The following is a 13,038-nucleotide window of genomic DNA, read 5'->3' as shown; positions in this document are numbered from 1 at the left end:
TTTGTGATACACGATACATTTAGAATACATGAGTAAGTATTACATCTCAACAAAAATTTGTTCTATTTGAATATGTTGTTCTATGTTCTATCTACAAACAGTTGTGGCAATATTACTCAATTCGATCTAAGTTAGTGTATGAATGTTGAGTTTTCGTTCTCATATTGCTGCGTTTACCCATAATGACCTCTTCATCTTCCAGAGCTTCATTACTGCAGCGATTTTTGGTTCCTTTTATTCGTGACTCGTTCAAGACCATGGTCATCACAATTTCATAATTTTATTGAGCTTCTTATGCAATCTACTTTTAAAGAGAATGCTTTTTCAAATGAAGATAGATGTAAAGTTAAAGTAAGCGGTAGTGACGTAACGTTGGAATCCCTGTTGTTCTCCTTTGGCAAACTGAAGATATGAGCATTCTAACTAAAAGTATCGTTTACTGAAGGTTTTAACAGGACATTTGTCGTTTGTGATTGGTTGATTGTGTTGTTGTTTTTTCTTGCTGTTTAGCAATAATAATAGAGCAGCTTTCAGTTGTGAAAGAGAGTTGTTTGTTATGCATTCAGAGCTGATGTTCTCCCTAGCGATAAAATTATGCATTTCCATAGCTTCTGATGGTGTACAGGAAGTGCACTGGAAATTATTCTTCTCTCATTTAAGAGCTGTTAAAAAAGTGAAACGTTGTGAAAAGTACGACCATGGGTCGTGTTTTCTCTGTCTGGGTTGCCGTCGTTGTCATTGCTGGTTAAGTCACACGTAACAGTTCCCACAATAAACAAGTAACCTTTTAAACAAATGCGGAGATCCAAAAACCGAACGGTGGCCTCAAATGAACGTTCCAACCACCTAGGCAGTTCAAAAAAGAGAAGTGAAGAATGCTCAACGTAGTCGCAGATCTCACACTACGGACATGGAACACTTGTGATTGTCTTGGAACTATATAAATGGGTGACTAGAGACCTAGGGGTTTTATCACCCTGACTGAATGGACCGACATGGTGGTTCAGTGGAATATATTTATTGTACAGTAGGCGGAGAATAATGAGAGCGAAGTAATGAGTGGGTAGAGCGTTGTTTGTCGCACTCTTGGACGGTACAAATCGTTATACAACGAAAATAACCATAAGAGCGTACGGTACTTTATACCACGCCCCTTATTTATCAACGGGGTCGATGATAGGGACATAAAAAATTGGAATCTTTGAGCAAAACCAACAATGAATATTGTGCCTCTGAAAATCTAAACCCCACACTAAACTTCATCCACAGTAGCTTTCAACCTTCTTATCACCTTTTTTTCAGTGCTTAAGCAAACTGTACGCAGAAACTAATCCTAGCTGTCATACAACCAGCTTTTCTAGCGATAAATCGATGCGCAAGAACCGATAATTCGCATCGCTGCTATTCTTTCCCCGCACCTAGATCCAATTTTCGCTAAGCTTGAGAATACAATTCATCCTTAGGTGAAAACGAGGAAGAAATCAGCGGAATCGCAACCCTGTGGAAATTTGAAAAGAAAGTACTCTTTTCGGGAAGAAAATGAAGTTGAACTCTTTTTTGAAGAAAGGCGTGGATTGGAGCGTTTGCTCCGAGGGTTCTATTTAATGACGCCTAAAGCTGTCCAGCGCTTTTCGGATTACGAGCTCCCTTGGTTTGTGGTTCTTGGCAGCGCTTCAAAATCGCTTGTGGAAGTTGTCAGGATTAATGACTGTTTGTTCTTATTCCTTCTTCAATTCCTCTATTATAGATTTGCATGGTTCACGTTCTCATCGCGATATAAATTCCGCCTTTGTGCTTTCTTCCTTCGATACATGCACTTGTTTATTTATTCTTTAGACTAGCCCAATGACTACGTCGTGAACTGTATCTGAATCTGCTGTAAATAACTGAACGATGACGAGTTCATTTGTGCTCAAACACGATTCGCTTGAAAGTCTCAATGCGGCAAGTGAGCTTCCAAGAGAAATGATTCTTAGATTGAAGTCGTATTCGTCCGAAAAGTGAGTTTACCATTCACTTATAACTCAATACATCCATCATCTATCATCACTTTCGCAATGCATTGGAAATTTCTTAAATAAAACAACAAAAACAATATTTATGCTTGGTCAACGTTGCGAATTGATGTTAACGTTTCCAGAATGTTTTCGTCAATTGAGAAAATGATCCAGGAAGCGCGTATTGCGAGGGGAGATATAGAGAAGCAGTATACGCTGTATTATCGTTGTGCTCAATTATCAAAGTTAATTTGCAAGCAACAAGACTTTGCGAAGTTCAAGTCAGAGGTGAGCATAGAGATTTGGTTGGCTGTGCTTTTTTTCTTGCAATTTCTTTTCCAAGAAGAGTGTTCATTACTCTACATTACTAAATGTTTCTTTAAGATATTTTGTGTCGTTTCTTTTAAAGCATGTATTTCGAAATAATGTGTGTTTATTACATTTAACTTTCTTACCTTTTGCCAATCATTTCTGAGAGCTATTTCGTCTAGTTAAGTGAATAGTATTAATGTGACACATAGAAGTGTACCAAACTTACTGTTCGTTTAATTTGTTTTTTTTATTGGTTGCATGAGCTTCTAAGAGCCGTTTGGTGCGTTGAAGTGACGGTTAGTTAGCGTTTTATTTCACCTGAATGAAGCGCCGTGTTCAAATAAGCTAGTTCATTCTTGTAGTGCAGCGGGAATCAAAAAAAAAAAAACGCAAATGTCGCATTCGACATCGAAGAAATTGTGTCAGCGTTGTGTTGTCCCTTTTGATCAGCTTTTTGTTAACAAGTTTAGAAAAATCTACAGCACAAAAGTAAAAGTTTAAGTATAACAAAAAATGAGTGATTTGACGAATTTATGATTATCTCAGGCGCCGGTCTTGGGTATTTTAGTTTTAACTTTAACTGTTTATCTGTCACACTCGTGCGCCTCCCTCATTACCATCAGTTTAATTTTTGTGTTAGTTATTGAATAGATCCTGAAAACACAAAATTCAACTTTAATCATATATATATATATATATATATATATATATATATATATATATATATATATACGATAATTTCCTTAAGAAGTTAGTTGATTGTAAAGTCCTTGAGATTAACTGATTATGCTGAAGTCCTTGTTTTCAGCATGGAGCCATTTTTGGTCTTCGTTTCAAAGAGTCGCTCGATGAAGCTGATAATTTAAAGGCAATCCTAAACAAGAAGTACGAAGAAAAAATGCTTAGGATTTCGCAAGCGTCCGTTGCCGAAGCAAAGGTTCCGAGCGCTGTGAACAGCGAGAATGTCCCTGACGGTATGCGCTTGCTAATAAACTACCTCTTCATAGGAAAGCAAGTATAGCGTTTTCGTTGCTATTTAGAATATGCTTAATCGTATATTATAGCTAACTGCCCTTCATCGAGTGTGTTGATTAGCCCGAAAGAGCTAGTTCGTATGGTAGAACAGGCACGACCGAAGAAAAATGCTGTTATTGTGGACTATCGCAAAGATAAATCAGAAGTTATTAACTACAAAAATGACCACGTCATAACAGTAGTTACAGTGCCACATGAGCTAATTGTCCATGGGTTCGTTTCATTTACATTCGCCATTTATAATAGATTTTTGTATTTTGCTCCGTTTTTTTGAATGTGTGGAAAGATCTGTGGGCTGAATAGTAATACGGTTGACATTGTGCTAAAATAATTAAAAAAATCATTTCAGTGAAAGTTGATTTTCAGATTGATATTCACGTCTTTACGAAATCAACTAGAAGTCGGGCAGCGTCCCCTTCTACATCGTATTGGATCATGTGATCTTGTGGTCCTGATGAGCGATACAGGCATCGAACTAAAAAATGGCCAACCACTCAGAGGTTCACCAGCAAATCTGTTGTCATTAGCTTTGTATGAGGTGAGATGGTTTGTCAGCATCTTCGGATACTTAGTATTTCCTTAGGTGAATTTTTGATTTGTTTTAGTACAACCATGAACATCATCCAAAATCGAGACCACTATTTATGGATGGTGGTTTCGATAATTGGCGTGATCAATATCCGATGTATACTAGAAGTGATGGCACATTGAAACGAAATGAACCAAGAGACCAGCTTGATCATATGGTTAGCAACTACAAGAAAGGTACAGTAGTTTCTTCTTTTTTTTGTATCTGTTGTCCACGCTTATAGTTCGAAACTGCAACATCTTTTTACAGCATGCCTGATGCTGGACTATCCAGATCTATCATCTAAAGGACCGCGCCCACAAGAACCTCCTCGTGTACCTCTACGGCAACCGAATGGTGGACCTATTGCCAACGGTGTTCTTGAGTTTCCGACTCGCTTGGTAAAGCCTGATGTAAGGGAAGACAGCGCTGGTGTTTTGAATGGTATGAATTTAACTCTAACACTACTTTGTCCCTGTCTCTATTTTTTGCGACGATTCCTCATCCCACTAAGTCATATGAAGTCATGACTGATACGTTTTCGCCTTTTTTCTACGGATCAGTTTGGTCACTCACAGCCCTTTCGAGAAAATATCATTTCTTTAGAATCCAAACGTCTGGAAACGACTTTCTCTGCTAACGACTCTGCCGTTTCTACATCATCCATAAAAGAAATAACTCCATCGGAATCATTAACAAATATACCTGGTAGGGTTGGCAGAGACATATAAGATTTATCTACTTAGCTTTTTGGAATTTCTACCTTATTATTCCAATTTCCGTCAACTTGTTTAGATTCTTCAGTTCCTAGTAACGTTATTGGCTCACTAGGTGCACAACCAGCCGTAGCTGTAGGAAAACAGGTCAAAGGTAAAACAGCTTCTTTTAGATTTTGGGTTTGAGATGTGTGAGCCATAACTACAGACATATTTCAATGATTTTGGTGTTGACCACTTAGTGTTGGGTTGTTGGTAAGCTAACTTCGTGAGTTCTATTTATCTTCTTCTCGTAGATGTCTCTGCGCATGGGACACAATTACCAGTCATTCCACCACGGCCCTCTCGTTCGACTTCTTCTGATCGTACCACAGGGCCACCTGTTGCATCCGGTAAGAACTCTTTGCTAGTGTGTTCTTGAAGTAGCCCCACAATAATGAAGAACCGTACGAAATTATCAAGACTTTCCATAGGCTACCATCCATCGGTGACAGTTGGACCCGTTCCGCCTTCTGGGGTACGCCAGCCAATGGTTGATCGATCAAACAAACCGCATCAGGTAGCTCTTATTATATGTTATCCACTTGATATCCTTGATTTAGTCAGTATCACGTTCGTTAGCTCTTCATTGAATGCCAATGATATTTTCACCAGTTATGACAAGAAATGTGTTTCAGCCGTATGAGGTGACGTCTGCTCCCATCAACAAACCGAACTTCGCTCAGCCTCCACCTGCAGCGTTGAGGTGAGTTTTTCGATTTACATGTTAAATACGTTACGTGAGAAATGACCTCATATCATTATCGCACTATCCATTGAGAAGTGATAAGGTATCATTCATTCGAGATTCACTTTACTACTTATTCGCTAGGATAATCAGTTCATGTATGCGTGCTTTTTCAACTTCTCCCGGCTGACCAACTTTCTTTATTCTATAAGAAATATGTCGTTTAGGTTGGTTCCATGTTTATTATTGTTGAGACGTTTTAGTAATGCTGTTCCTCTACATCCTCGTCTTCCGCTTCCTGATCGTAGTACTAAGCCCGTCCTGATAAGGTACGACATTAGAGAACAAATAGGTTGATAGTAAGCAAGTTACTGCTGAAGCCACAGCCTTGCAATATTCTAAGCAAACGAATTAGTTGTCACCTCAAAACACTCTACGAGATTAGGGTCACTACAACAGGGTGCAAGCATGGACATATGTTCTGAACATTCTTCCAGTACCGCTACACATCCATCTCAGTCTTCAGAGACAGAGGGTTGACTCCAAAAGTAACTGCAATTCTTCAGATGACAATTTCCAAGAACCAACAGGACACGTTTCGTATTTTCGTGTTTTTGTCCACGTTTTTAGTTGCTTGATTGCACAGTTAATTATACCGTTTTTGAGAGTGCGTAATCCTTTTTAAATATTACCAATATCATTGCCATTGTCAACGGCAACATTTCAAAAGTGAGTTGATAAAGGTGAACTCATACTTCTGAAAACGGAATATCCGCCCGGTCTCTAGCGAGCTGCGAAAGAATAATTGGTCGTAATTTTGCGTTCCTAATAACAGTTCTTACGTTTCTTGATTATTCAGAATGATTATTCATTGCACACGTTTTCATACCAATGGTATATCTGCAATTTTGCAAATGTAGCTTGGCATATTGGAAAAATGCGAAAAAAGATATGTGAACAGAATTGTTCAAAAATCGGAGTAGCATAGTCGGTAAGAGGTTTCGCTATGGGTGCAGCATGATCGATCGGAGGTTCGATCCCGCCCTAGTGCCAATCAAACCTCTCATCAACCGGGGTCGATGAATTGGTACGAGACTCGTCTGGGAGGATAAAAACGGTGACTTTATACATCGGCTATCGCAAGTTATTGTACAGGGTAGTTAAAGGCATCACCCCACGAATCTGAGGTGATACGGATTTCAGGTGGAGTATTCGTATACGGCATAGTACATTATGGAGGGAGTGATTCTGGCGCGATCCAATCGAAATCGTTGTAGAAAATAGTGCGCCGGAACGCTCGAAGCCGTATCTTCCGGAATGTTTTTTTACGGCACTTAGGAAAAAATGGTCGGAATCACCCTTCTCTCCATAATCTACGATCCCATATACGAATACTCCACCTGAAATCCGTACCACCTTAAATTTGTAGGGTGATGTCTTTAAAGGATAAAGGATACAGTGTCTAGCGTTAATCAGCCCGCTGGGGATGCGCCCCCACATTTACTTCAATTCAGAATCGTTTGAGGTTTTACGAAACTGTGTAACTGGCCTATACAATGACTTGTGGGGGCTACTGTCGAGTCAGTGTTTTTATTCGCAAGTTACGCGTTCGTAGACCTCAAATGATTCTAAATTAAAGTAAACGCGGTCTCATTATCGCCAGACACTTTATCTTTTATCTTTTTTCCTTTTGGAAAATCCTCCGCAAGCAGTAATGTGGGATACTTTGTCGTCGATCTTGACATCCTGCGGTAGTGGCCACTTGTTGCGAAGGTTGTCTTCAGCTGTAGTTTGTTCTTGAGATAGTCGTTAGCCGAAAAAGTTCAAATTTGTTCTGAACTGTTTCGTGCAAAATTGTTAGCTAATGAATTGGTGTCGTTTCGCTTACAGTATTGACCAGGAGCAACAGTTGTTAGATATCTACAATAGTATGTGTGATTCTACTGAGGGTAGCTCAAGCCGACGTGGAAACCCAGTGAGCACTTTTAAAACTATTCGTGCAAAGATCCTTTTAAGATTCTAAGTAATTCTAGGTAGCTGGTTTATTCACTTTTCAGCGTCCTGGTTATACTGGTCTTTATAACATGGGTAACACCTGTTTCATGAATGCGACTTTACAGGTGTGCACTTTACAGACATTTGGAATTGAAATCTAGTGTTTCTGTAGAAGTTTGCATGCGTGGACTCGCTATTTACGTATGATTTTTCCGGTTTTTAAAGGTGTTATTCGTAATTATTTAGGCTTTGTTCCATACTCCGCTTATGCTGTCTATTTTTTCTAAAGAAAACTTCATGTCTCGTGTTAATCCGTGAGTTTGCAGTGATCTTATTACGAAAATCGTTTTTCTCATTTTCATTTCGTTTCATTTTTACTGAGAGAAGAGGGATTATCCCTCGCAATATTCTTCGTTCTAGTTATGTTGACCTACCGTAAGTCAATATATACTCATGTTTTTAAGGCATAATAAAATGGGTACCGGTGGTGTTATTTCGGCCGTGTTTAGTGCTATGATGGATGTGATCTGGAGTGGGCAGTATACTGCTATAAAACCGCAGAGATTTCTAGTAAATTCAGTTTGTTACTATTGAACGACTTCTGCTACAGAATGCATTAACAATATTTCAGCGTTTATTTGCGAGTCAGGTGAACGCCTGCCTTGCAGATGGTCATCAACATGATGCATCCGAATTCCAATTATTTCTTCTCGACGCTCTTCACGAAGATACCAATCAGGTAGGATTAGCAGAGAATAAAATAGCTTTCAATCGATCTCAAAGTATCTTCTTAGGTGACCAAAAGGGTGTCATTCGAGCAGAATTACAAAGGTGGTTCTCACATTTTGAATGACGCGAAGGATTACGAAAAGAAGAGTCGTCAATTTTCCTACTCACCCATCAACAAGATTTTTAATGTAAGATTTGAATATTCTGGATATTTTGGAAGAAACATTCGCTATCATCTTGAAAAAGTAGGTACGTAGGTACCTTAACACCTTAAGTTCGATAAGCCGAAGTTGTAGTTGAAGTACATTGTCACAATGTTGCGTCCAAACTCAATTCTTTCTTACTAAAAAAAAAAGAAAGTGGGCTTATGATCATGAGTGAGTTTCGCTGCTCTTTTTCCTATTTGGAACGGGTCTAACGGGTTTCACACGCTATCATGCATTAGAAAATGATTCGCAGCACTTCTTCACGGTACGCTTCTATTTAGTAGGAAATGAAAAATGTGTCGTTCCAGTTGCAAACAGTTTCTGAGCTGTCATGCTCTGCATGTGGGGAACAATCGGCAACGTTTGAAGAATGCAGTTTGATTACGGTCGAATTACCAGTTCATGCAAGCCGCACAAGTCTACAGCAATGCCTCAGCAGTCATTTCTCTCAAACGGTGTGTGCATTTGAATTAGACATGGTATTCTTCCTTTAATTGCAGTATATACGTATATAACCGCGGAAATTTGTCTTGGCGTGTTTGCATTCTGCGAGCGAATGAAAGAAATGTTGAGAAAATGTACGAACGATGACGAACACCCGAGTGTGACGGCGCGCAAAACTGTAAGTAGGGAGAGATGCAAACGAGGAACAAAAGAAAAAAAGTATTTGTTTAGAGAAGAGCGTTATCTTAGGAGAGATGCCAGGAAGAGAGAGAATGAAAAGAATGTTTTCATTTAAAATCTAAACATTTAAAACCTCTGATAGAGAGAGAATGTAAAAGGGCGTTTTTGAAGCTATAGCAACGTCATTCCGCTGCGATATAGCATTGCAGCGTGCGCAGTGCGAACAATTTCGATAAAGGGAAGTTCGCAGACGTAAATAGTTATTTGCAGACTTTGGACGGTGACTGCCGATGGAACTGCCCACGGTGTCGTGCTCCGAAACGTGCATCTCGCCTTACAAAGCTCTGGTCACTCCCACCTGTCGTGGTTTGGGATTATATTTTTATCCATATCCCGTTTAGGAACATTCATCTACCATAACAAACTTTAGGTCGTACATTTAAAAAGATTTTCAATGGAAAATGGTGACTATGCAAAAAACACTATGCCCGTTGATTTCGATCCTGGTCGGCTTGACCTTTCTGAGTACCTCCATCAAAATTCACCAGAAAATCCAGAACCCTATCGGTTATATGCTGTAACGGTAAGATCTCACAACTGTTTAACGCTGGTCGGTCTCTGTTTAATGCTGCTGTTTTTTTTCTCTGTAGAATCACTGCGGTCGATTGAATAGTGGTCATTATACGGCGTTGGTCTGCCATGGAACAACAGGAGAATGGTTAAGATTTGATGACGAGAGCGTGTCTTCTTCATCAGCTAATGGAATTAATGTGGGTCATCCGTATTTCTTTCATTTCAGTACGTGGTTTGTGTGTGTGTGTTTTTTTTTTTTCTGAGAACGGAGACTACAGTCGTGGTCGTTAGTTTTAGTTGTGCCACAAACAAGATTACTTTACTAGAACAGTTTTCACCTATGCTTCTATTATCATGTATTTCATTTTTCAGACATCCGAGGCGTATATGTTATACTACAAACGAACGTGATCACTGAAAACTGTGATAAATGTATAAAATATAATAGGAAATTTATTCAGATAAATATATGCTGATGAGTTTTTGTGTGCTTTACAAGTGGTCATTGGTAGCTATGACAAATGTGTGGCAATACACAGTATGACTATGCGCAAACCACATCGTCATAGGAAAAGTGAAGATTTCGGTGGCGGGAAATGGCTGGTTACGCAAAAATAGGCCCTATGAGAAGACCGATGGGCCTATTCATTGAATCCTTCGTAGATGTGCTGTAAAGCTTGATCTCTTTATTTTTAAGAAGGTATATTAGAAGTCACGATTCTCTCACATGTATAATTCCTCATGTCAAGTTTGATTGTTCATCTCGACCGAGAAGGTTCTTATCTAACAAATCAAGCATAGAGTTAATCTTTACTGGAGTTCCTTTAGTTAGTTTAATTAAAAATATGTCTATTTCACCAAAGTTCTCCCCTACTTCATATATTCATAATGACCATTCCGGAATCGTGCTCACCAAAACTTTTATAAACGAGAAAAGGAAAGAGATGGATTTTTTAGACTTCTTAAAAGACAGCGAATTTCACGATCAGTGCCGCGATTCGCATCCATTCACTGGAACGATGAAGACCAATGACAATGCAACTCCATTGCTAGCACTTGGATGCTGTTAAGCTAGAGGGTAGTGTGTTATTCGCATCCCAATGAGGTGACTTGTCATGTGGCTTTGAACGTTTATCAACAGATTTGGGAGCTGGGGTACGGATTAACTTTCTTGACCTGTAATCTGCAGGAAGTCATTCTTTGAAAACACGGATTTCTTTGACTTTTGCTAGTTTCCTACACTAAAAAATGTAGTTAAGTGGCCACACTCTATTCCAATCCGAAACCACTCCATCCTCGTTTTATCGTTACCGCAGAAATTCGTAGTGTCAGTGACGCTACATTTCTTCGCTGCCATATTCATGGACATTAGCCAATCACTCAAGCGTAAACATATTAGTATTTGTTGATTTGTCTATTTGTTTGACAAAAATTAATCCATGATAATAGCGTCTCTGAAAATCGACATAAATGCTCAAGAAATTATGAGTGGAACTTAGTCAAATGCCGAAAAGTGCGGTGTGTGGAGGAAGATTGCGTCAAGACATCTTTGGATCTTTCTTTGGTTTTGGAAGCTTCCCTAATCTCCCATCGACAGGGCGACTACAGAAATTACTTTAAGACTTCTTTCCGACTGAAATTGAGATACATTTGCATTTTTCATTCATATTTATTGCTTGCATAAACGTATTTCTAAGCAAAGGAACTATTCCTCATTTATGTCTGTCGAAAGGCAGCAGAAGGTGGTATGTACCAAGTCAGGTTCCTTGTTATGGAAAGAGGAAGTCTTTGTGCTTTGTGGCTCTAAGATATATTGCTCACAGTTCACATATGTTGTTGTGTCGTTCAAAGGTGGACATTTAAGTACACTGCCAGTAAAAAATAGAAAATAATGAGTGTTTGTGCGTGCGTTAATCAATCCGCTTGGGACCCACCAACGCGCTCACTTGAATTCAGAATCATTAGCGGTTTACGAACATGTCCCTGTTTGTGTGGGTAACTGTTCCATTATTTCAGTGGAACGTGTAAATACAGATGAGTAGGACCGGGTCCGCTATAATGTCAAGAGTACTGTTGGCGAGAGAACTCGAACTCGTCGGACTCGTTCCAGTAGCAGGAACTCTCTACACTCGTACAAGTTATAAATGCACTTTATATGCGTTCATTCATTAAAGGCAGCATACCACGAATCTGAGGTGGTGCGGATTTCAGATGAAGAGTTCGTATATGGGATAGTAGATTACGGAGAGGGGTGGGATTCCGTCCATTTCTTCCTAATAGCCGTAAAAAACGGCCCGGAAGATACAGCTTCGAGCGTTATGTTCCAAAGAAGTTTGATAGGAGTGCGCCAGCGTTCGAGCGATCTTCCGGGCCGTTTTCTACGGCAATTAGGAAGAAATGGACGGAATCCACCCAACTGCTTCCCATAGAAATCTGAAATACACTAATAGGTGGTGGGCTGGTAACACTGTTTTTAAAAAGCTGATAGTTACATGAGAATGCAATTGTGCTTATCAAGCACTTAAATACCAAGTCACAAAAGAGCTTCCTATAGGTTGTCCTAAGAGTATAGCCGTGTGAAAACGACATGAATCAGGAGTGTAGATGCGGTGCATTTGCGTATGCGCTTGAAACGGCGCGGTGGAGGCAGCAGTTGGAACCGAGTTCGGACCGTCGAAAACCGCAGCAATGGGTGCTAGGCGCGAAGAAGCGGAGGGGTTATATATATGGTTACTAGAAAGTACTCATATCCCGTCATTTAAACAAAATTAAAAACCAATCATTACCTCGGTATGTTTCTGCTTTCTCGCTTCCCACATCAAATCTCAAGCACTTGAATCTTGCTTCCTCCTGTTGAATGTTCTTTCCCATGTTATTATACACTGTATTTTTTTTCTTATTACGCTCATGTCGTACACAGAAACAGTGGATGTAGTAAACCTGTTCAATTACCAGGATTAAGACCCTTTTGGTCATTCAGTGTCCGCCGGAATTCGCAAAGTGTGGACAGTTTTGGCCTTTGATCCTATTCAAACCCTATAGGTGTAATGAGTCCAACAAAGTCCTCTTTGTCCTCAAACGTAGGGCATCATGTACTGGATTTATGTTTTCTTCATTTGCTAACGAGGTTTTGATGAAACCTGATCTGTGGCTAGACATGTATGACAATTATAAAAAATCTCATGCCCTTTTCAATCCTTCGATAAAGACGAGATTCCCAAAGCGTTAGGTCCGGTCAGATAAAGTTTTACTATAACCTTTAGAAAACAAAAAAAAAAACAGATTTTCTGAAAAGATTGTCTTGTCGGATAGATTTTGCGCTCTGGATGCCATTGAGTTGATTGTTTGACTCTTGGATTTGTGAGGGGTGTTTCATGTTTGTGTTCCCATCTCTGTAAAGTACGTCCCGAATTCCACCCGATAGTTGAAATAATCTAACCAGAAACACGAAACACAATTTACCGGGATTTTCCACTTACTGCTCGCAGTAAGCGCCGTATAAAATTCATACAGGATAAGTTAATGAATCCCCTACAGCTTCAATTCCCAATCGTTT

At 39.5% G+C, this 13,038-nt stretch overlaps 2 protein-coding genes across 3 annotated transcripts; both read left to right on the top strand.

Annotated features, from left to right (window-relative positions):
• Positions 1–28: 28 nt before the first annotated feature.
• Positions 29–414, top strand: RB195_013306 (uncharacterized protein; the record flags this gene model as incomplete). Its single annotated transcript, XM_064203060.1, has 2 exons — positions 29–32; positions 203–414. The coding sequence occupies 2 exons, from the start codon at positions 29–31 to the stop codon at positions 412–414; spliced, it is 216 nt and encodes a 71-aa protein (XP_064058941.1).
• A 1,479-nt stretch (positions 415–1,893) lies between these two features.
• RB195_013305 (uncharacterized protein) lies at positions 1,894–9,893 on the top strand (the record flags this gene model as incomplete). 2 transcript variants are annotated; one of them, XM_064203059.1, is made up of 24 exons in its annotated part: positions 1,894–2,000; positions 2,141–2,285; positions 3,118–3,283; positions 3,374–3,557; positions 3,711–3,882; positions 3,950–4,109; positions 4,183–4,356; positions 4,519–4,620; positions 4,708–4,782; positions 4,925–5,020; positions 5,102–5,187; positions 5,306–5,373; positions 5,619–5,684; positions 7,246–7,330; positions 7,413–7,475; positions 7,597–7,664; positions 7,815–7,920; positions 7,982–8,089; positions 8,145–8,267; positions 8,594–8,740; positions 9,180–9,275; positions 9,340–9,492; positions 9,560–9,679; positions 9,855–9,893. In XM_064203059.1, the coding sequence occupies 24 exons, from the start codon at positions 1,894–1,896 to the stop codon at positions 9,891–9,893; spliced, it is 2,709 nt and encodes a 902-aa protein (XP_064058939.1). The 2 variants fall into 2 exon arrangements, with proteins under 2 accessions (XP_064058939.1, XP_064058940.1); XM_064203058.1 differs by having other exon boundaries at positions 5,583–5,684.
• Positions 9,894–13,038: the final 3,145 nt, after the last annotated feature.

This window comes from Necator americanus, chromosome V (genome assembly GCF_031761385.1).
Source record: "Necator americanus strain Aroian chromosome V, whole genome shotgun sequence".
NCBI classification, from domain to species: Eukaryota; Metazoa; Nematoda; class Chromadorea; order Rhabditida; family Ancylostomatidae; genus Necator; species Necator americanus.
The sequence above is the reverse complement of the archived record's forward strand: the minus strand, read 5'-3'. Positions and strand labels throughout refer to the sequence as shown.